Consider the following 23,534-nt stretch of genomic DNA (forward strand, 5'->3'; position numbering starts at 1 on the left):
TTTTAATTCTATATTTTCAAATCTAAACCTCTCTTATTATTACTATACGAGGAGTAATATAGGTGGTAATTTTTGCAACAAATCCAGTAAACAGCTGGTCACTTAAACGACCAGTGAGACGTGTTCTCTTTTCGGATCCCTTCTCAACGTACAGCGCTTGCTTGCTGTTAGATTCAATCGAATATAGTAGCTTCTGAAACAGCTTCAGCGGCTGGAAGAAATTCGTGTCGATTGGCTGTAGCATGCATTCTGCATCAGATGAAGATTCGTCGAGTCCCTTTGACGAGGCACTTCAAGCTGCCGGAGGCTTCGGCCGATTTCAGATTTTGCTCGTAGCATTATTCCTGTCAACGGGCACTCTACACTACTGCAGCAATCACCTGTCGCAAGTGAGTGGCGAAAAAAATCATAGCATACCACATATGTGTATATATCAGTGCATCTAGCGTACAGGACACCACGGATATGGGTTTGTATTTCTATGAAGAAATTGGTAATTCAACTTGGCTATTACTAAAGGGTTTAGGAAAATTACCGTATAGTAGAGATTAATTCTAAGAAATTGAATTGCAAACATTCTAACAACAATCAGTCAGCAACTTGGCCGGAGTCTTTCGCTAAACGAATGATTCTGTCTAAGCTTCTGTTCGCCAACAGACACAACAAAAGTACTGATTTGCCTATATACATAACGTATAATCTGTAGCTATTTGGAACAACTTCGATCCTCGAATCGCATATATCAAAATGAAAGCTAAAAACTAAAGAAAAAGCCTGCGATTACTAGCGGATTAGAAAATCAAAATCGAAAGCTTTGTGGCTCGACCACAGCAAAAGTTAGCCGTGTTATAAACTGGCTATGGGCTCAGGGATTGAATGAGGGCAACTAGGTAAGCAAACATTGCGTATTACAAGTCTTCATGAAGCTGCAATTTAGGCTATTCCTTGCAGCAGGAAGATCTCCCTAGTGATACTCAATTAACAACATGATGGTGTACAATTTAATTATATTATTATTATTATTATTTATATTACTAACGGTTTGTGTCGATCGTCCTAAAATTTTGCCCCCTTATCCGTCATGCAGTTGGTGGAATTAAATATACAACTGTATTTTTGACAAGTTGGTCCAAATCTAAACGTATGATGTCTATTGACTAGTAAAAAGGCATTGTTCTACATTCCTGCGCAGAATAACATGCGTCTATGAAATCTCTGTTTTCAAATTCTGCCCATAACCTTCTTTAGGGCGACGATTTGTTTTTGACATGGAGATAGTCTAATAGCGTTAACAATTGTTCGCTGAACGCGATTACGTTTGTGATCTAATACGAGAACACGTTTCCCTAAATGTAGAAAATGAGGTTTACGCTCGAAAGCAAGCTAGCACAGGATCTGTTACTACTGAATGTAATTGGCAATTAAGTAGCCAGCTACTGTCGAGCTTGGAACAAACTTTCCATCTGTCTACCTGAACGAAATAATGCATAAAACCAGCTCTAAGTATCTTCCTCTAACAGCTCTAGCTAACCGCGCTAGAGACGATTCGACTGAAACAGATCACGATAATCTGCCTGCAAAAACAGTTTTTTGATTCACAGAATAGACTACAGTTTGAAAAGGACCTCCCGTTACCAACTAATAATTTCATAGGTTATTTTTTTTTATTTTTTTCCATACACCTGACCAGTGCGCTATCTCACGATTAATGCTTGAATAGGCAATGCAAGATTTGTCTGACTGCAGGCAAAATGCTTTCTGAATCTAAATCTAGCTTCCCTTCACCAGGCTACATAGGATGTCTACTTTATGCAGCCCTTCAGCAGTCGAGATTTGACATTTACTTTGACTTGTCGCACAAAAGAAAAACGTCAACACATAACAACCACATTAACCTGTTCTAGATGCCCGCAAAATGGCCTACGGCGGACGGTTAGGTAATTTTTTACTATAGAATAGGTAGGAATGCAACGACGTACCTGTTGGTCGAATGCAGTAATATCAATAAGAATGGAACAGAAATTTTCGCGGAAAATTTAAACAAAGCGGAAGCACTGTGTCCGAGTAAGTGGAATATCTGTAATATCGATTTGTGTTGCGGCATCGGTCAGGCAACAAAGACGATGCATTCTTTGATTTTTTTTTTTTTTTTTATACTATTGAATAGAAAATCTTCTTTTTTTGTCTGTTTTCATCTGATGTAACATTTAGAAAACCCGATTCCTAATGGTTATGATAACGACACCTGCATATAACCAAATTCTCAAAGAGTCATTTAACTTGTAGTACTGGAAATGGATGTTTATGCCGTCATTAAGATTTTCCCAGTTAGTGTTATCTTCAAACATCCTGTTCTATAGACAAAGTACATGCGTCGTTTATGTGACGATTCGTAAACAGCATTGGGAGCAAGCGAGCTGAACTTCTGAGAAGGCGTTTTTTTTTTTTAGACATTAGTTTATGCAATAATAGTGAAAAGTGTATTGTCTTTTCACTGTAAGTAAAAACTAGTCAGACTTACTTGAAATTCAAACTAACTACAGACGAGCCGCATTAAAGAACCAGTTTACTGCCGATAGCATAAAGATTTACATCTCCGTAGAAAACGGAGCTGAAATGGTTGACGAAAAGCAGTTGATAAAGTTTGCTACTGTTGTCGATCGTGTCACGGTTTTGTACGGCTGGGGTAGAGTCCTCTTGTAATCTCTGCGTATTTATTACGCTGAGTTTAGATTTTATCGTTCCTACGTCAAGAATCATGCTATTTTCGCTTTTCTATAGTAAGGAGGCCTGACTTTTATATTCAGATCGGTAAAAGCTTTGCTACACCAAAGCTTCGGTACCGTTGTAAAGTAAGGCTATTCAGTTAAAAATACTACAAAATACGATCGATGACTTTCGCAAAGATGTGAAATTCTGCGGAGTATGACCGTTGTCCATTTTTAGCCTGTTTTTTTTGAGCCTGTATGCAAACGCTACGCAAAAAACAGGCTGCACTCAATATTTTTAGGCATAGTTTTGAATAAGCGTCAAATCGTATCTGGTTACGGGAACAAAGTGCACAAATAATAATCTGTGTTTATGACTGGTAGTAATAGCACACTATTATTTTATTAAATTTACTTTCGAATGAGTTCTTATTCGAATTGAATAGTTGGCCCGTACCAAATTAATGACCTATTTCATTATTTTTATTTCGTTTTTTTTTTCTTTGTTTTTAATATTCCGCACTGGTTAAGTAATCGCGTTTTACCGCAACTAAATTACCTATACTAGCGTTAAAGAGAATAAACATTGACACAATTTACGTTTCGCATATTGCAGAAATATTGCTTGCCTACAGTAGATATTTTTCGTTTGCGTTGTTTTCTAATGGTAAATTTCAATCGGGAGTTATCGTTTTTATCCGGTGACAACAGGCCATCCGACTAAGAAACCCGAGTCCAAAAGTGACTCCGTCGGTAGAGTATCGTGACTTTCGTAAAATAAAATTAATCAGCTTATTCTATTGTCCAATGTAACGTATCGATTTAGTTGAAAGCGCTGTAACACGTTTTAGGAGATCAACGAAATCTACTGCCTATGATTTTCTTGGCAGATTCTTAGTGCCCACTTAAAAACAAAGTAATTTAAATGGACTACCGATATGCACTGCTGAAAATACCGCGATCGGCTGGCAAAAACGCCATTCGATCAACTGATGAGTTAGATAAACGTTAATTCACTGCCGGTAAAATATATCAGCCTTCGCAGAAATTTGTCATCTCTCGGTGACCTCACACGACAAATCGGTAGGTCGATTTCTGCTTTCGTTCTACGTTTTTTACTTAACAGAAAATCCTCAAGAATACCAAGGTGGGATGTTAGATATTAAAAGTGCAACTTTCGATAGTAGGAAATCCATATAAAACCAGCTTGTCATCAGCAATGTCTAGATGTTCTAGGACTGTTCTGGGCAGTCATATATTTGATTGTTTACGATGAACAAAGCTAAAAAGCGGACCATTTAGCTCCGACGAACAAATGGAACAGTGCATACATACGGGAATCGCTTTTTATGCCTTTGACTCAAAAAGTAATGCTATTTTCCGAGTCGGACACCCGACTGGGATGTTTTCTTTTCGACCTCTAAGAGGATGCTTTGAAAGAATATCACTCTGGCCATAAACAACAGAACCAATAGCGCAACTTTGGCGTCAACAAAACAAGTCATCTAGCGCTTCTTCCTCCCTTTGTTGAAAGCTTTCCAACGTAACCAAGAATATTGTAAGTACGGCGTTTTATTGCCGCTTCTACGGATAATAAGCCACTCTGTTACGTGATCACGTTCGGTGATTTTCCGCTCTGAAAGATAAGGCGTAGGTAATAGGAATTGATGAAAGTGTAAACAAGCAGAGGAGTCGCTGCATAACGCACATGTGAAAAGGCTCGATGATGGCCCAATTGCACTAGCCACGATAAGATCTACCGTCACGGGAGCAATGGGGCAACGCATTTACGCCTTACAAATGCGTCAATCGGTTTCGATATTATTTGTGTTCCGACACTGCAGATCTACGACGTTTGTTAGTGCGACATCAAATACACAGACAATGCAGGTGGCGCTTGTCAGGCAGGCGGGAACGATAATTGAATGTAAACTATGTTAACCTATGAAGTCCTAATCGATAGAATGTCCACAGATGTAAAAAGAACCTAACGCAACTCGTTAATTAGTCTAAAAAGAAAGCCAAAAGGATGAATATATTTGCCTAATTAGATACGGCTTCGAATACGCTTAGGTATCATTATAGGAACTACCGAATAGGTTGATTCATTTATGAGGTACATGCTATGATCGTTATTACCTTCGTAATAACGTTGCTGTGAATAGGAGACAATGGATATCATGTTTTTCAACATTTACCGCAATGGATTATACCATTTTTAGACAATTACTATGTTGTTATTGTATCTAGTTAACTATACACGAAAACTAGAAGACGATTTGGATTCATATCGTTGTAGATTTTCATCCTGCTGCCACCGGACAATTTTGGTTGTCGCACGAATGGATCAGGAGCCGATGTTGATTCCTCGGGTTTGAGCTACGATAATGGCTCGGCATCGACGCTGCTGGCATGTGGCCTGAAAAACGGCGATCATTCTTCTCCTGTGGGTCTGTCTGCAGACGGATCGGTTTTAACCTGTCCACAAGGGTGGGAATACATCTGGGAAGACCTTTTCCCAACTATTGCCACACAGGTACCGACTGCATTGTTGGGAATAAATCCCCAAACGAATCTAGACATTATGCGCATGTGTTAAATGTGTACAACAGAAACCTAATATGAATTTGCGTCACTGACCGGTTGTGGATAAAAACTTTACAGAACAACTGGGTATGTGGAGATTCATGGAAGCAGTACGCAACTCATATGATGTTTTGTGTCGGCTCTATGTGCGGTTACCTTATTTCGGGTTTCCTGTCCGATCGATATGGTAGACGACCTACAATCGCCTTTCTATCTGGCCTTGCAGCATTTTCGAATGTTTTTCCTCTGGTGATTAGGTCCGACATTGCCATTATGTCGGCTAGATTTTTGGCAGGCATCAGTGCAGACACCGTGTGCTCTATTGTTTTTCTTCTGGGTAAGTATTTTGTTGCGCTGAATGTTTCCGTGTTATATGTGGCAACCCTTACATCCTTAAATCTAGGACCGCTTCACCAAGTGCCCTACTCCGTGATTATTATCATAGGTGGATTTGATTTTTTTACCCGACAGTAATGGAGTATACCGTGCCTAGTCACCGCACGCTAGTCGGAACTGTATGGGCCACTGGATGGACTTTTCTTGGCGGATTGTATCCGTGGTACGCTAAACTCGTCTTCGGTTATCAGTACCTTTTAATTTCAACGAGCGTTATTAGCGTCGCACTCATCCTTATGTGTCCGTAAGTGCAATAGAGTTACGTGACGTATTACAACATATCATAATAAATATTCACATCTAACATGTCTTCGCGAACGAGCGCATCGTGGTAATTAGCAGTTTTTCTAAACGAGCGAGAGCTAAAGTAGAAGAGAACCGAAAACGCGCATTTGTTCTCTTGAAGAGGCGAATTTTCTCGCGTGCGGGCGTTGTGTATTCTGTTGATGGAGTGAAGTAAAAGCGTTTGATATAGAGTTTAGCTGACAGACATAGTGATTAGTGTTCTTTGATTTGGCGATACCCCTAGCCAGCATCCTGTGGAAGCAAGTTGTTTTGTATCGGACGATCTAACGATCTTAGCAGTTACCCCAATCGATCAAATCTAATATCTGTATGTACATGCATAAACACAAATATATATTTGTACTCAAAACGCAGAATCACTTTTTGTTTACCTATGAGTGAGCCTTTTTCCTATTTACTTTTCACATTGACAGTTTTATACCGGAATCAGCTAGTTGGCTTGTATCAGCCGGTCGCATAGAAGATGCCATAGATAATTTAGTAAAAATGGCACGTTTCAACGGGAAGAAAGATGTCTCCGAAGCTGAGTTCAAAACATTGTTGGTGAGTTTCGTAAATTCAGGTTATTTAATAAATGTGCAACTTAACACGTTATGAATACGCACGATAGACGTAAACGGCGAGTGAGGGCAGCTGGGTATTATTATTAACGAGAATTCTTATTCGAGGTGCACCTTAACTTGCTTAGCACGCAATCGACCCGACGAGCAACACTGAGCTGGGTTCAGTGTCGTCAGCGGCCTCGGAGATATCAACGTCATCGATTTCATCATTCTGGGCTGAAACAGTCGCACTTGTGACCACTCCGAACCTTCGGCGAACGACTATGCTGCTTTTTTCGTCTTGGTAATACCCATGTTTTAATGGACAGCAAATTGATACAGAAAAATAGCATGACCACAAAAGTAGTAGATGTTCTTGCGAAGAAGACAATATATTGGTGCTGCTTACAGTAACTTCCATATGAAGACGAAGATAATGTCCGTATTGTTTGATTTATATGTGCGCTTCAATATAACATGCGCAACTGTCCTTGGCTTCTTTCTCGGTTCTAGGTTCCTTATTTGCCTTTGTTACCACGCTGACACGCTAGGACTTGGGCATATGGGCCTTTCCATCTACCCGACATACTCAATGTCAGCGGCTTTCGAATTACCGATCAACATCTTTACTATTTTCTGCCTAGATAGCGTGGGCCGCAGATGGCCTAACGTGTGCTTCATGGCAACGGCCGGAATTCTGGCCTTCACCTTCGCAGCTGTTGGCGACTCCGGTACGAAATGCTTTTATTTATTATTTATTATTAATATGTTCAGCCTTTTTGTTGACAGCTCTGTCGGTTCCATAAAACATATTATGTTCCCCTAGTTATTTCAATCCAGAACACAAAGTAATTCAATATAGTGGCCAGAGTTGAATCACAAATGAATTTTGGTAGTTGCTCAAGTAAGACTAATTTCGGTTATATTGAATATTTTCACTGATATTTTCCTTTACTTTGCAGGTGGTGAAGCAGTAACAATGATCTTGGCAGTTTTCCTCATAGTTTCGCTGGCTGGCAGTTATAACATTACTTATCAACTCGCCGCTGAACTATTTCCTACGGTTGTTCGTGGTCGTGGAGTGTTACTATCTAAGGTATTAAAATATATATTATATTTTTCTTTTTACCAGTTATCCCTGTCAATGCGGTAGCATACACGGTCAAATTTATGGCTAGCAGTGATCAGGAGTTTTTGTCCGGGGTCGTGCTAACCACATGAAAACTACAATCTATGTAAACAGATGCATCTCCTTGCCCTAATTATACCTCTCTGTCTCTATACATATGTGTTTGGCCTAATGTGTTTCACAGGTGTGCGGTGATATGGGTAACATCATCGCAGCCCTCGTGGCTTATCTTATCGAAATCAACAAAAACGCGTTAATACTTTTAGTCGGTGCCTTTGCGTTTCTTGCTGCTACGCTGCTGTTCTTTATCCCAGAAACTACACATCAACCTCTACCTCAAACGCTTGAAGATGGAGAGCTGTTTGGCAAGGACCAACCTTTGTGTTATTGTCCAATTTTCGTTGATCCTGACAGCTCTTTGAAGAAGCGGAAGGATCCAACGTGAGTCAGCTGCCATTATCATCAAATGCGGCACAAGCTATGCAAATTATATTCTACACTTAATAAGTTATTACATTTCATATTTTTATCAAAGAAAGTACAACAACGTGTTCAAAGTGCTCAACATATTTATGGTATTGCATCAGTTTACATTCATTAGAATTGCGCCTTCTTAGTTAGCCTAGGATTTTAACTAGCCTTCACTGGCGGTGCGCGTCTTTCGACCGCATCGAGTTGAGTTGATTGATTACCACAGGGGTATTTCTCAGCTTTACAGCTACTACGATTCAGTTCTTTCGCGGCAAAATGTTAACCCCCTATTAACCTTAAGTTCCGATTTGACTTTCTATTACTGTCGTGAAATAGACGGGCGTCGATGAGCAACGTCTCCTACACATCAGGCCGCCCAGCCAACTCCGTTCAGCCAACGTCTACGCCAAAGACCAATCCCGAGTTTGGGCATAGCAAACGTAAGGACCGCAAAAACAATACAGGCCCCACAAACGCGATCCCCGTTTCAGGCGCGATTCAGGTCGTCCAAGTCGTTCATGACTTTGGCAATAACAACGAGATCGCGACAGCGCCTTCAGGCAACATCTTCAGTGACGTTCAGGATAATAATAACAATAGCCAAAATGATACGAATTATAATCTTGCTGGGCCGAAAGAGCTCGATTCCAGGTTGTGCATAATCCAAGAACCCAAGCGAAGTTTGATCCCAACAATTTCCCTGTAGTTTAACCAATTCCTATTGCAGAACCTATTACGGTGGATATGCTGTTACAATCAAACGCACGCGCTTGAAATACTTGCCTTTATTACATAAGTGTGAACTAGGTCTTAGCATCATAGAAAGCAACGCATTTTGAGATGGAACACCCGACCGTCTGGTCAATTCCGGAATCTTCGAGCTGATCAAAGTGTTAAACTGAAAAAGAGGCAGCCAGCAGAATGTTCCGATTCGCCTGATTATCATACTATGTATGCAGGCTTTTCTGCGTATAAAGTATCCAAAAAGGTTATTTTTAATAGACCGATTAATTCACTTGGGTGTGCGAAAAGCGCGAGGAATCATATCCCTCTCGTTCTCAATTTCTATATACCGCACATACAAATGAAGAAGTTGCAGAAACAACCCAATTTTTACCGTAGGACATATGGCAATATTAGGACCCTAGCAAATATCTACAGCTTTCTAAATTAATCCATTTCCATTGAATTCAATATTTCGCTTGTCGTACCAGAAACGCAGTATCCGAGCAAAGTTCCCCTTGGTGTTAGTTATGGAGTAAGGAATAAAATCATACCATAAAATCAACTCGGATTATTTTATATACAAATACGTGCTTTCTCCGTTGATATTACTCCGCGTGAGTGCCATTTCTAGATCGGACCTGTTAAAGGGTCACAAATACTGTATGTTTGTACATACGATAAAATGTATATTCGCATTAATTAATATACTGATAAATTTAAAATAAATTGTTTTATGTCTGGATTGTAGGTTTCCATTTAACGAGGTTCATAGATGTATGTTGTCCAAAGCCAGAAACCTATCCATATATATATATATATATATATGTATAATTGGCTACCTACATAGTATTAAAATTAGATAGGTATTTGCTGTCCTGTATCGGTCATAAATGACAATTTACTAAGCGAGGGTTACTAATTTTATTAGTCGACGACACACAATCAAACAGACAAACCGGGTCTAGGCAAAGTTTGCGTGTTGCGCTGCCGTAAATCACTGAAAGTCTCTATTATTTTCTATCGGCTGGTAAAGTTTGATTTTTGGCTAGGCTGCTTTAATAATGGAATATCTTTTTTAAGGAAAGTGTCTTTATTTCGTATAGAGTAATTTTAGTAATTAATTAAAAGAGATTTAGTTTATTAATCAATTGTGAAAATTTTTTTCGAGAGTCTACACCGGGACTCGTTTGTTTTTGTACGTTCTACAAAATAGGTATAAAGGTAGGTTCTTAAAAAAACTTCGATGATTCGAATTTTTCTAATCAAGGGTCTGAGTTCGGTCGTTAAGTAACTAGGGCTAGGTAATGACTCAACGGCAAACTCAAGTGTAAAGAAGGTACTCGAGCTTATGAAGGCAAAATAAAACTTGTTTGGATTTATATGGAGATTTTCAATTATTTTTCTCGATAGAAGATACACTCTCTAAGGTGGCGACGGAAAGTTTTTAGTCGAAATTTATGTAGCAATGCAAGGAGATTGCGGGAGTATTTTAATTAGACAATGGGATGACCCTAAATGAAGAACAGGATAGCTGAAACTTGGCAGTTGCAATGCGATAACGGTTAATGTGTATCCAGCTATGTCTTACGTTAGGGTTTGAATCGATAAATTAGTTTAGTAAAACAAATCAGCGACAAACTGCAAACGCGTCGATGGACTCGAATTCTACAACTAAACCAATAATAGATATAATAAAAAAAGATAATTTCCTCACTTACTACCGAAAAAATATTATCGCATCTCTGCGCATCAAAGTGACGTTGGGAGAATATGCATTATTTAAGGTTATTACATCAATGATGTTCGCGGTCCCACATAGTTTAGCTCACTAAACGCGTGCAGCAGATAGAGAAAGTTACTTACTTGAAGAACTACTTCTTGATGATGACCGTTGACATAGAGCTGTGAAGAATGCCGACCAATGTCGAATATCTAAAGGAATTCGCGATTTTCCGCTAATGACGGGAAAAATTGCCACGCACGAACTCGTTAAATACCCAAAATTTTTTCAAGGATGCAATGTTTCAAGACTATCATTGTAAAGACCAGCTGTTAGAGAAAACATGAGCCTTCCTTGTTCTTTTCAATCTTTCAACCCCTCAATACACGGATGCTCCGTAGAGATTAAAGTAGGATGGTACGAACGTCCACGAACCACTTTCCAATTCTATAGAAGATGTTTGCGACTATGTTAACGAAGGTAATCTGAAGCTAAATCGATTTCGATGACACTCTAGGAGGAACATACAATGTTTTCGTCAATGAATCCTGCCTAATTAAGGAAAGAATGTTGCATCATCAAGAGTCGCAATAATATTCATGCTCGAAAGTCAAATTGCGCACTTCCAAGTAAGGATCCCCATTCGCGTCAAAAAAGATACAGTTCGCATTACAGAAAAAGTTCTAAAACTGGGTCTACTTAGTACGGCAGTATTTATTTACTGTCTAAATAAAACCGAAGCCGTTTACCGACCTCTCCGAAACATACGCAAAATCATGCAACTTCCGAAGGTATCTTAGCAACATGTTTAAGTCAACCTATGCCGGTAGTTAGACCAGGTAGAAATGCGGGTATTGAAGATTTGAGGATAAAAGATCGCACCCAAGTACATACTTCAAAATGTACAACTTAATTATTGATAAGGGACTAAGCAATACTGGCGCCGAATCTTCTCAGTCCTTGTCAGATGTTACATACCGGTGGAAATAAGTTACCGCAAATCGTAGAATTATAGAGCTTAAAAACATTTTAAAACGGGATTCTATTATAAAACAATGCACAGGTCTCGTCTATGTGCCGACGTTACTCGAAAATCCTGTAGGTCAAAAGGTGCATGTTAATAAAATCGTTTGGACTATTAACCATAACTGCATTAAATGATTCTGTGACAATCTCAAAAATTATTCTTAGTTTAAAAGATTCCGAGGCGAGTTCCTTAACAACTTTGGACAGCCTTACAGCCTGCAACTCAAGAAGGGTTTATCGATCGTCCTGATGAAAAACTTAAATTCTCCTAAACTCTTCGAGGGCACAAACATGATCTTTGATAATCTATACAATCATCATGAAAATTGTCAGCGGTGCATACAAGGAATCCGTCATCATGCTTGTGAGAATTACTCTTGATGTTAATGCCAGTAAAGCCCCACAATGTGATGCAATTAGAAGGAAAATCATGCTTTATTACGGGGGTTCATTATGGGCAAAAGCAGAAGCCTTCCTCTCTCTTAAAAAAATCGTATTCAATCGTCGTCATGTGTACGCTGCGCTCAACCAAGCACAAAACTTGCATAACGGCAAAACCTCTTTTAAAAGGAATAACGATGCTAAATATATATTTAATTCTAACGTTCTGCAATGAGACCTTTGCAGATAATACGAACTTACTTATTCATAGACCTACAGTCAGCAACTATAAGTTTAATTTTCGACAAAATTGCCTTTACATCAAGAGTAAAAAAAAAACATCTATTTCGACATTACATAGCAGAGTCTGAAACGATTTTTCAGGACCTCTAAACTGAAAAATTATAAGTTCTTGAGTATAACAACAAAGAAAATCTCAAAAGAGGAATTTGACATTACTCTTATGACTATAATTAACTGGCCTTTTATTTCTATACAGGTCGGAGGCAGTGTATTTAATAGCAAAACAGGTATGGGGGGGGTATCTGCTACACTCCTATTTTCACTCATTCTTAGAAAAATATATGAGAAACACTTTGGAATTATTATGTTAAGCAATTTGTTACTACATTTTATATGTAGATTATTATCTACATATAATATGGCGGTTTACTTTATAACATAAAGTAAACCGCCAATTAACAAGACTGGTCACTTTGCTACAAAGACGGAGATTCGATACGAATGCTATCTAGTAGTACTTTTTGAACACTTTTGTTGATACCTCTATGGCGGATTGTGCGATTTTTAGAAATTCATAGGATAGTTTACGTTTTTGACTACCCTGTAGTGGATAGGACGCTAAATTTATGAAACGGAATCGCAGCCAATCAGTCTGATTTTTAAACTACGTGGGTTCTTAAAATAACTCACCTTGCAGATAATCTTAGCGTGAGTGGCCATCATTGCTTGCAACCTGTTACGTTTAGTGAAGCTCGCATCACGTGTGTAGGCTTATAGTCTTTAGTCATAAGCTTCTAAAAGGGGCACTTTTTACATGGGAGGTCCCCAATGAACTAAAATGTAAAGGTACTTCTTTTTTTAGAACTGGCTCGTTTATTTAACACGCATTTATGTACAGTATATATACAAGACGCATGGAATCACAATCACTACATATAAGTATACATTATGAGTTCGAAGCAATTTTTAACTTGTGATTTGGAGGCGCACATTGTCAGGACCGCATTGTATTCACTTTCACGGGTCATTGAAACCTTACCTTCAACTATTTACCATCTGCTAAACATATATTTATATAGCAATACATTTACAGTACCCTGATAGCCATATATCTTAACTACGCGATACGGCGCATCACAATATATAAAGTACGGGTTTTGTGACAACATCTGCGTTAAGTACAATTACATGTGACAAAAATTAAACACGTATGAACTATATAAACACATGTAAAGCACATGGCTTTTACTCGCAGATTTCTTTGAATGTTTACATAAAAGCATCCGTACAGTAAACAAGACCAAAAGATACACACAGATTTGATCACGTTCATATGTGCGCACAAAAAGGGACACCGGACTAGATATAAGCGATGCGGAAACATTTACGTGAAAGCTTGATTATTTCAAGCTTTGTTATCATACGATGCGTACAAAGGTCTACATCTAAACGAACTTACTTGCCTACCGGTTTATTCCGTCATGCCTTGACGTCTACATAGAGCCTGAAGGCATCAAGTCCTGTTTAATTTTGCGCTCCTAACTGTAGTTCCTAACTGTCATCTTCTTACAATAATTTACGTGAGTTATCGGTAAAGCCTATTTTAAATAGCTAAAACTATAGTCCTCCTAAGTTGAGGGTCATCTCGAACAGAGGCTCCTCGGTTTCATGCTTCACGATTACTTTTTTCCTAATAAGGATCAAAGTGGAGAATAATTTTGGCTTTAGAAACTTGTTGGATTATTATCTTTTCGCTAAATTCCGCTAAAGTTTAGAATGTTTTTTTCTTATATATATAAAAGCTGTTCTCTGATGTTTAAGTCAAACATTTTTAACCGCTTCGTCTAAAACATCTAAATGAACTCCGCACGGTCGCGGGATCGCTACCGACGCTACGTCCTATTTATAGACTGCGGTCATAAATCAAACGGTGATTTCAAATTCAGATGAGGTTGCAGTATGTGCGTGGATTTGTACAGGTGGTGAAATCGGAACGAGCAACCCATTGGTAGTTATAGCAGCAATTTGTCGATCAACAGTTGCGAGCTGTTCTGGCTATCTGCTTGTACGCAGGTATCAATCGCCAAAGTTACCATCCGCCGTGGCCATACCCATGGTCTTCATGATGCTCATATTGATGTCCATGATGATGATAATCGCCGTGGTCCTCATGCTTGGAGTGAGCATGAATGTGTATATGCTCAAGCTTTTGCTGCTTGAGGCCGTAATGATTCTTATATCTGCTCAGATACACGCGAAACGAGGGTAGAAAGAGGCAAAAACAAGCTTTATGCAATGGCGCAAACGGTGTACGAGCCACAAAAAATTGGGCCAAGTATCCATGAAAAATATCCAAAATATATCGTAATGACGATAATATGATAATCGTTCGGTGGAGCCCTTCTGGTCCAAGAACCTAACTGAATATCTACTTTTCTTTTGTTAGAATACTAAAAGCCGGTGTACATTTCGCGATAGATGCAATCAAATAAAGTACAAAAAATAAATACAAAACAATATTCGATCCGTGGTATTAATACTCTGGTGCGGTAAGAGTGTATTTTGGCTAAACAGAAAACTGTCACTTACTGAGGGACGGGTACAGGTACGAAGCCTCGAGGAGCGAGTGCTACTCCGAGTAAAAAGAACTGAGCGAGTCTTTTCTCCTTTATTCCAGCCTCGTTCTGAGACACAACCAGCGCCAAAACCATGACGCCCAACAACGCTCTCAGATTCATATTTATTTGTTCCTAGAAATTAACATCGCATTTAAAACCGAGCAATACGATAAGTAGAAGTTTAAAATGCTACGTGCTCACTTTACGTGAAAGGCCCAACAAAACCTCTAACTGTTAATTTGCTAATTAAAGTTCAACTTTTCTAACAGCAAAACACGCAGCTATCGATTTGTCTATGCACTTGTAGTACATCTCTTGTTTATGGCAGGACATCTCAAATAAAATGATTAGGCACCATAAAGCTTTCGATTTGAGGCAGGATATTAGGTATTGGTATTTTGAAGCACTCAGTCATTCAGTTGAGGATGTATCCAATACTGGGCCACAGTTTCTTCCACTGTGCTTACAATTGACACTCCGCAATCAAGCTCTAATTACGCACGAATCCTTTGTTTTATTCACGCTATCAGTCGATTCGGTCTGTTTTCATGCTGAGTACCCCCTTTATTGAACTCCTGTTAAAAAAAAAAGTAAGAATATAAACTAACTTGATGCACTGATGATGTGGGGTTCGCTTCAAGGTATGCCGTTGCCGTTAGTCACTGTATCGTAACTGCGAACAATCCGTCATTTTATGCAGCTTGCCTTCGGTCACTGGGAAACAGTTGTTCGCTGCCATTAGTCTATGCTGCGATATACCCTCAGCTGTGCGAAGCTAACCAATGCACTTACCCCCCGCAGAAGGCCTTGGATCTCAGAACACCTCCGCCATCATATGCCGGTAGGTGCGGCCGACGACTAGCCGAACAACGTGACCATACACGATGGCTTTTCTTGATAGGCCTTTCGAACGAATTGCCATATGAATGTCTACCAGCAACTGACCGTTGGCGGATCCACAGGCCAATCATAATTCCTCCCTTCACCCCCCTCTTGATCTAGAAGAAACTACGTAACAGAGCCGACAGGCACACCGTTATTTTCGGCGATGCCGCCGATGACGGTGGGCGCCGCTGCCGCGGTGATACCGTCGATGATAATGTTGTCGATGTAAAGGTTGACGATGCTTCAACCGCAGTTTCAAACTACTGCCATATCTGTCTGCCCGAAAACAACGTAGAACCCTATTAGGCTAAGCACGATAGACAGCGAGGACTTAGTGATCGGAACTAGTGTTACTACTACGATTACAGTTGTTGCTAGATAGAGACAGAAGGTGTATGGTGACGGGGGCGCTGCAAGCTTTTTGGGTGGATCCATTCATTTGGCGCACTTTTTGATTAAGCCTACTAATTAGATACGATGGTTACCATCATTATGGATAATGGCAGAGATGACGATAATGCAAGCTTGTCAATATTTCGATTATTTGAGACAGTATGATTGTTGATTTTTTCGGCCAACACAATGGTAGAGTCGTGCAGAAACAGCGGCAGCCAAATATCGGGGTAGCATATGCCACTAATATCAACTTCTTCCTATGGCTATTAGCGTTGCAACTGCTGCCATTTTACAATCGATTGGTTTACACAAAGATGCTAGCGCCTCGATGACTATCAATAACCGAAATTGCGATAATGCTGCCGCGGGCAACAGTAATAACAGACGATGGGCATCTACTGGCTTATTATGGCGGACGTCATTTTTACGTTGCACATATGTAAAAGTATTGAGTCATTCAGACATGCCTATTTTGGTTCGTCGAACAAAACTGGCTCGAAAATCGGCTTTTGTTGACGAACCACAAACGCCGTTAGTATAGAACGCGGACAGGCGTATTCTATTCGATCAGCGAAACAAATTGAAAGATCACCGTGATAGCAATAGTGTATGTTGGGTAACGGCTTTCGCAATCACTGCCATGGTAAAGTACGCTGTGGGGTACCTTACAGTGGGCGGTGATTGGGGCTCTGAAAGCTTTCGTTTTTATCGGCGGCGACGAACAAAAGACGAGGCCCAACTTCTCATGTAATGGACATCTTCTGGGGAAGTAATTGGCCTATTTATATACGTTGCCAATCGACGATAGGCACATAAGCTGAATCGATGAACAACAAAAAACAATGTTCACTGTTGAGTTAAGTTTCGAATAACTTGAATGAAGCTTTTGATGACAAATTAATGGTGATCCATAGAGAAGCACAGTAAATTGCAGTAAAAAAATATCTGAGGGTGTTTAATGGAGAAAATGGTGGAGATGATGAATTAAACCGATAAAGGATAGAATCACGTGGAAAATTGCACATATTTTTTTTTGTTTTCAAGTTGTTTTTCTGCAATTGTATATTTAAGCGACTTTATTTATGATAGACATTTAATATTACATTAGACATTGGAATCTATTGGACAATGGATAATCAATCACCAAAGCTTTATAGACTAGATGGCACATAATACGACCAGGAACTACAAAAACCAAAATTGATCTTATACGTCTGTCAACTAGGTGCAACTAATATTAATAAACGTTTAAACTTAAATGCGCTCTCCTACAAGAAGATACATTGAAATCTTGTTATGTTAACAAGCGGAACAAACTTAATGGATCGCATATGAAAACATTTCACTGTTATGCAAACTGTATCGTTTATCAGAGGCAACCACAGTCGACACGGTGGCAAAAATTACATTATATAAAACATGGCTACTTATAAAGGAGCACTATGCCCGGGAACCAAAGCGACTCATTGAAATTATGACAAAGATCCGGGTCTATACATTAAATTATATTACTTCTTCAAACTAACAAACTTTCCTAGATATTAAATTCTTTCATACATACTCTTTCCGCCTATTTTGTTCCATTCTAGGAAACTTAGCTATAACTATTAGCATATGAACTCCCGTGGTTCTAAGTACCGCACAATACCTTATAATAAAGCACAATCCTTGCCACCATCAAAACTTCACAGTCACACTTTTAATTGGAGACAGTCGTAGCCAAGGCAGGCTGGATGTGGATAAGGATTCGTGCCGATACCCTTAAAATTTTCTTTCAGTGCAAAACTCTAGGTCGAAGCATTTTCAGCGTCTAACGCTTAATGACTTTAAAGAATCACTGTACCTCATGGGTATGCAGTACAATTTAGGTTGTCGCCTTGTAGTGAAGGTGCATCTATGATAACCTTACTTAACTTAGCTTCTCCTCTATGTTTCGAATTTTACGTCTGGTATCGCTGTTAGGCATTCGATAAGACGGCTGACTCTCAGTACGAAAGAAAGCCTGTCCATGGCCATGTTCAAGTCTAGCCCCTCCTAAGCGAAATCAAATAGTCCGGGTAATAAGTATTTTCTAGTTGTGCTAGCCACAATGTAGACAACTGCCCTTTCAACGTGATCGATGGCATACATTTAAAAGCCAGTAAGGCCATATCCTCCATGGTGAAGGAGCTGGATTCCATAATGTCCGTGTCTATGGTGAATCAAATGGTGATGTCCATAATGATCATTGTGACAATTGTGCATAGCTGAGATTCGCAAGCAGGACAACGTAGAAGGTGCACAATATGTGTTAGGCTATAGGGAACATTATTGGTATTCCTAAGTAAAGTGGTGGAGCCTCATTCAGCCCAGTAACAAAAGAAAAACACGGTTATGAGCTATTGGCTTTTTGCAATTCATTAAAATATGTGTCTGAGTTTAAGGGCTGCTACACAAGCTGATGTCGGCATTGGTAGTTGTGCTAACGGGCGTTCCTGATACTAGCCTCAACAAATAAAAAACCTTTTTTTTTTTTGGGTAAGGCTGGGTTGGTGGATGTTTTCGAAACGCATTGGCACCTAAATGCATTCGACAAGTATCTCATCATGAGCTTTTAGACCCGTAGATCTAAAACTAAATAACAAAAACCATCAGTTTTTTTTTTTTGAAATAGGCTTCATTTGATAAAGTCAGTATAATTAGGAGAATACCACACATTAACAGGAGCCCTAATCCTACAACTATCCTGAAATCAATTTCATAGCACCGAGTGACTGTCAGCCTGAATGCAAAACACATAAGCGAAAGTATTTGATCCTATGCATAAATTGATTTTCAGGTTGAAGTGTGAAGGTATTTTAGACGGTTTCAGCAGTTTACCGCTTCATGACGATACTACTATATTAGGTATTAGTATCTGTTATTTTTAAAATTGCACCCTAGCCTTCTATACAATGTTAAATTCTTGCGTGAATGGTCACCATTGTATATAATTAGCGAACCCCTAGCAATGACGATCACGACGTATCAATTCGCTTTTTGCCCAGACAATAACAACTAGTACAACCCAATCCAGACCTTATATTAATTAGAAATATCCGTCCGTTCAACCTGTTTTTTGTCCTTTAAAATTGATCGAAAAATCTTCGATACGCAAGATGAAATAAATATCCTTTTGTATAATAACTTATTTACACTTCGGATGTTATCTTAGAGATGTTCGAAATAATCCACTCGTTCGCCTAACTTGAATATTCATTGCGGCAACTTTTACCTTCGCGGGTCTCACGAAACCCAAACGTGTCGACATGACTTAAAAAAACCAGCCGGTCTACCTATCAGCTTAAATAGACCATACATCGTTTGCAGTAGCTTTAGTAAGTTGAATGAAGAGAAGCTGATCTGTATTAGTTAAGCTAACTTCTACTTCCACCTCTTAGGTAAGTGTGATACTATGGAAATGACACGAAATCGATTTTCACACTTTTTTTTTTTTTCACCCGCTTTTCCACGGTGCTCGACCTCACATACATCAAGCGATATAAACAGTAATGTACGAACGCATGTGACTGACAATTGACGTCAAATATATGTAGTCCTATGATTTTAGACTTATTTGCTTAAACCTTACATTTCAAACGTTGCTCTTACAGTCGCGGTTGTGTTTGTCATAAAAATCTTTGGCTTCGTCGGCATGAGCTGCTTGACCACATGATAGAAACCGTTTCTGTCACTTTCGGTTATCCGAACTAATACGAACGAGCGAGTACGAACGTGGCTGTACAATGGAAAACTAAAATATTATATAATATAAAAATATATATAATATTAAAAAAGATATATAAAAAAAAAAAAAAGAAAAAATAAAGGATTGAACACAATAGTTGAAAAAAAGGCTAGATACGTGCGCTAGACAAAGCAACGCCAAAGCTCAATGTAGAACACACAATTAAGTCCGTTTACAAATTGATATACTCACAGATCTTAATAAGCCGTAGAATACCATCGTGGAACACGACTGCTTAACAATAACAGTGCACGCCTTTGAAACAATTTTGCTTAACTGGAGACTGCAGCTTCACTGCTCTCAAATATACGAGAGTACGGAAAACATTAAATGCATCTGATTAATCTGTGACGAACTAACAAACCACACTGATCTTGACACACCATTACAATTGCTCATATAACAGATACTGAACTTCGTCAAACAAGGAGCTTTTGATGGCCTTGGACGCTCGCGCACTGACAATGGGAGGTTACCAATGTTTCGATTCAAGGACGGGGAAAAAACAGTGATAGCAGGAGCGATAGGCCCACTTCAACGTATTAATGTCATAAGCGTTTCGGTAACGCTCGTGTGGTAATATCATCAGAGAAGCAGTAGCAGCGACCCTAAAATTATCAGTTCCACACACCGCACAGGAATGTTCACTATAATACATGTTGAATACGATACCCTAGCACGTTTACATACGTAGAAAAATTTATCAGCTGTTTCGTGTTTACTACTACGTGGTAGTTTTTTGACATAACAAGTTATTATTCTGTAAGTAAACAATGTGATGATGTAATATATTGGGTTGTCGAAACAAATTTGAACTAGATATTATAAAATCGTATTACTATGTGAAACATGTGCCGTCCGTTAAATGGGCGAAAAATTGTGACAAGTATTTTAACATCGCTCAAGTTGAACGAAATTCACACACATAGTTTGATGGTGCTAGTTCCAAATCATACGGCCAATGCAATAAAATTAGCCGTAAAAATTTTCTCAATTTTTGTATATGATCTAGCATTGTCTTGGTAGAAGATGATTGTTCACTAGTTATTGGTAGATTCTTTCAAAAAAAGGTTAACAGTACTGAAATCACTCGTTTTTACTCGAAGTGTAGGTAACTCATGGTATACGATTCCTTTGCAATCCTACCAAACAAGTAGCATCACCTTCAGGGCTTTGCCACATTGCCTGCCATCGTGAAGCACCTTTTTCATTCTTGTTTTTTTCTTTAATTCTCACTTCGATCTATTTTTATCACCTTTCCTTGGATGATTGAAAGCTGTGATGGACGTTTAGTTTCTTGGCGAAGTGTTAATCTTGCTCAATTTTCGCAATAATTTTATCAACTTTTTTTCGTAATTGGTCGACCAGGGACATGTTTTATATCTAAATTTCCAAACATGTTCGATAACGCATCTCGACCGTAAACAACAGGACCTAAACAAAATCCGTGCTTTCTAATAAGATTGTAAAATATAGTGACTTTTCGCAGATTTTTTACTCATTTTTAAGGCGCTCTGTCCTAGGTTTGAGTAAAGGCATTCAAAGTAGCTTTTAAATGACATCGGCACGTCTCGTACTATTCGAGTTATGTCACTTTAAAAGCATCTTGCTAGAAAAATGATTAATACTATTCCGATAATTTAATACATAAATTGAAAAAAAATAAAACATGCCGCCTAGCGAAACGCTATTTCGGTGTTCAGCGCTCGTTCGGAGATCGCTAGCATCCATCCCATCGTAGTACTCTATTCTCATATTTTGGTAAGAATGTCTGGTTGCGGTTGGATGAAATGATGAGGATATTTTATTATTAGTGAATCGTTCAAGTTACCCATGTTGATGTCCGAACGAAGTTCCTGATGCAGTTACGTTCGACTTAACGACTGTGTCGACTCGAAGGCTAAGAGATTAAACGGCCTGTCTTTACGTACCGGTAAAATTATGTTACTTTATAATGTAGTTTGGCAGAAAGGTTTTGTCTCATAGAAAGGAAAATACCTGTTCATCGGGTGCACTCTATGAGACTAAGAAAAAATTGGTTTCCCCCAACGGGTGCTTTGTGGAAAAAGTGCTTGACAAAAAAAAGCCAGAAAGCTGCCTGTGCCTGAACAAGGACTAGTGCTTACATGTAAAACGCGCAATGGTTTAAAAAGACCCAGATAATGATTCAGGTCAGTGCAGCATGAAGAAGTCAAACCTTCAACGTTTTTATAGTCGATAAACATCTACCTTATACTTTAGACAACCTACACAATCTTAGAATGTAATCAGCATAGTCTTCAGTGTATCGCTGAAACTCGCGCTTAAGATACCGTTCATATGAAACGTTGCTTTCCATGCAGCTAGCATCCATGTGAGTGACTTGTTTTCTCTAGTTTTTCGAGGAGTTCAAACTTGCTTCACGAGATAAAGTATTATAGTTTCCTAAGCTCAGCATTCGTCTTTCGAGGAGATGTTTCGATATTTGTATTCCCGCTCCCAGGAAGTACAATAACTGCAGAGAGGACATATCGAAATAGGGCGCGAATTCTGTGTTGCATAAATGATTACACTAGGCTGTTAAAAATCAATCCGGCGAATGTTGTGGTTAAGTAACTTTTAAACTTATCTGCCCCGAACAGACAGAATTCAGCCGGACTGTACTCGTTCAGAAAAGTCTTCTGAAGGAAACTTTCTAAGGACAAGTAGGAGAATTGGGTTCAAAAGGAAAAACATCTACTAATCATGAAAATCAACACTCAGGTGTCAAATTGATTCCTCGAAGGACACAGGGTTGTGAAAATTTATTAAAGACTGGTGAAGATATTAAGCAAGTAGGCCATGAGTAAGAATACAGTACGTGAATGGTGCAAACAGCGGAAGTTGGAGCGCTGAACACTAGCTAAGAGGTGATCAGATGTTGGAACCCAAAGGACAAGAACGCATTGCTGTAATATATTAGGACTTTCATGAAACCAGGGCCGAGACGTAAGAGCTCCGTCGACCAAAGACTGAGAGTTCGCATGGGACGTGTTACAGAAATTTAACCCAACAAATGAAAAAACAAAAAATGAGTACGATTTTATACTCGTCATCTAAGTATTTTAAATAAAGGAAGAATAACATATTTATCCTGTTTTAAAATTTGTTATTATTAATACAAGAGCTCCAATTTCTACAACAATTTTAAGTAAAATCGTATTATTTGGAAGTATCTAAAAATGAAATATATTTTGTATATCTTTTTAAATTATTTCATCATTTACAAGAAGCGTTTACTTTATCTACCTATTCTAATTTTTTTCTTTGCAACGCAATTTACCCTCCTTCAATGAAAGGATAAAACCTAATTACTTTCTATCTTATTCCTATAATTATGTATCTAACAAAAGTGGAATAATTTATTTCATTATTTTCTAAAAATGGTTCTACTGTGAATCACGCACAATTTTCGAAACTTTAATCAACAGAAAAACTCGTCTGGAGTGCATGGTCATTACAGACGAGATGTAGTTCAATGTCTACAGTCAACTGGAAAGAGATCAGGCGAGAAAACGGCGTCGTTCTGAACGGAAATAGAGTTCGGTGACAATGCTGAGTCGGTTCCGACGTAAGGTTAGGGTGGTATTTGCAACAGGCCGCAGGGGCAACAACAA

General features: G+C 38.9%; 2 protein-coding genes and 1 long non-coding RNA gene across 4 annotated transcripts; 2 read left to right on the plus strand and 1 right to left on the minus strand.

Annotated features, from left to right (window-relative positions):
* The first annotated feature begins 242 nt into the window (after positions 1–242).
* On the plus strand, positions 243–9,624 carry LOC111247060 (solute carrier family 22 member 7-like). Its single transcript, XM_022797603.2, has 10 exons — positions 243–389; positions 5,008–5,244; positions 5,373–5,631; positions 5,766–5,934; positions 6,410–6,539; positions 6,685–6,842; positions 7,052–7,269; positions 7,501–7,634; positions 7,852–8,108; positions 8,475–9,624. The coding sequence occupies exons 1-10, from the start codon at positions 243–245 to the stop codon at positions 8,842–8,844; spliced, it is 2,079 nt and encodes a 692-aa protein (XP_022653338.1). The 3' UTR covers positions 8,845–9,624.
* A 3,460-nt stretch (positions 9,625–13,084) lies between these two features.
* On the minus strand, positions 13,085–20,452 carry LOC111248154 (uncharacterized). Of its 2 annotated transcripts, XM_022799995.2 has the most exons (5): positions 20,092–20,450; positions 15,461–15,566; positions 14,824–14,984; positions 14,346–14,474; positions 13,085–13,924 (listed from the first exon to the last, which is right to left on the minus strand). In XM_022799995.2, exons 3-5 carry the CDS (start codon positions 14,970–14,972, stop codon positions 13,852–13,854), a joined length of 351 nt encoding a protein of 116 aa, XP_022655730.1. In that variant the 5' UTR covers positions 14,973–14,984; positions 15,461–15,566; positions 20,092–20,450; the 3' UTR covers positions 13,085–13,851. The 2 variants fall into 2 exon arrangements, with proteins under 2 accessions (XP_022655730.1, XP_022655728.1); XM_022799993.2 differs by lacking the exon at positions 15,461–15,566 and having other exon boundaries at positions 20,092–20,452.
* Positions 20,453–20,545: 93 nt separating this feature from the next.
* On the plus strand, positions 20,546–23,036 carry LOC147756700 (uncharacterized). The gene is made up of 3 exons (XR_015323158.1): positions 20,546–20,661; positions 21,714–22,070; positions 22,521–23,036. It is a non-coding gene; the product is annotated as an uncharacterized LOC147756700 (long non-coding RNA).
* The last annotated feature ends 498 nt before the right edge of the window (positions 23,037–23,534 follow it).

Source organism: Varroa destructor, unplaced genomic scaffold, assembly GCF_002443255.2.
Source record: "Varroa destructor unplaced genomic scaffold, Vdes_3.0 BEIS01000003.1, whole genome shotgun sequence".
Lineage (NCBI taxonomy): Eukaryota > Metazoa > Arthropoda > Arachnida > Mesostigmata > Varroidae > Varroa > Varroa destructor.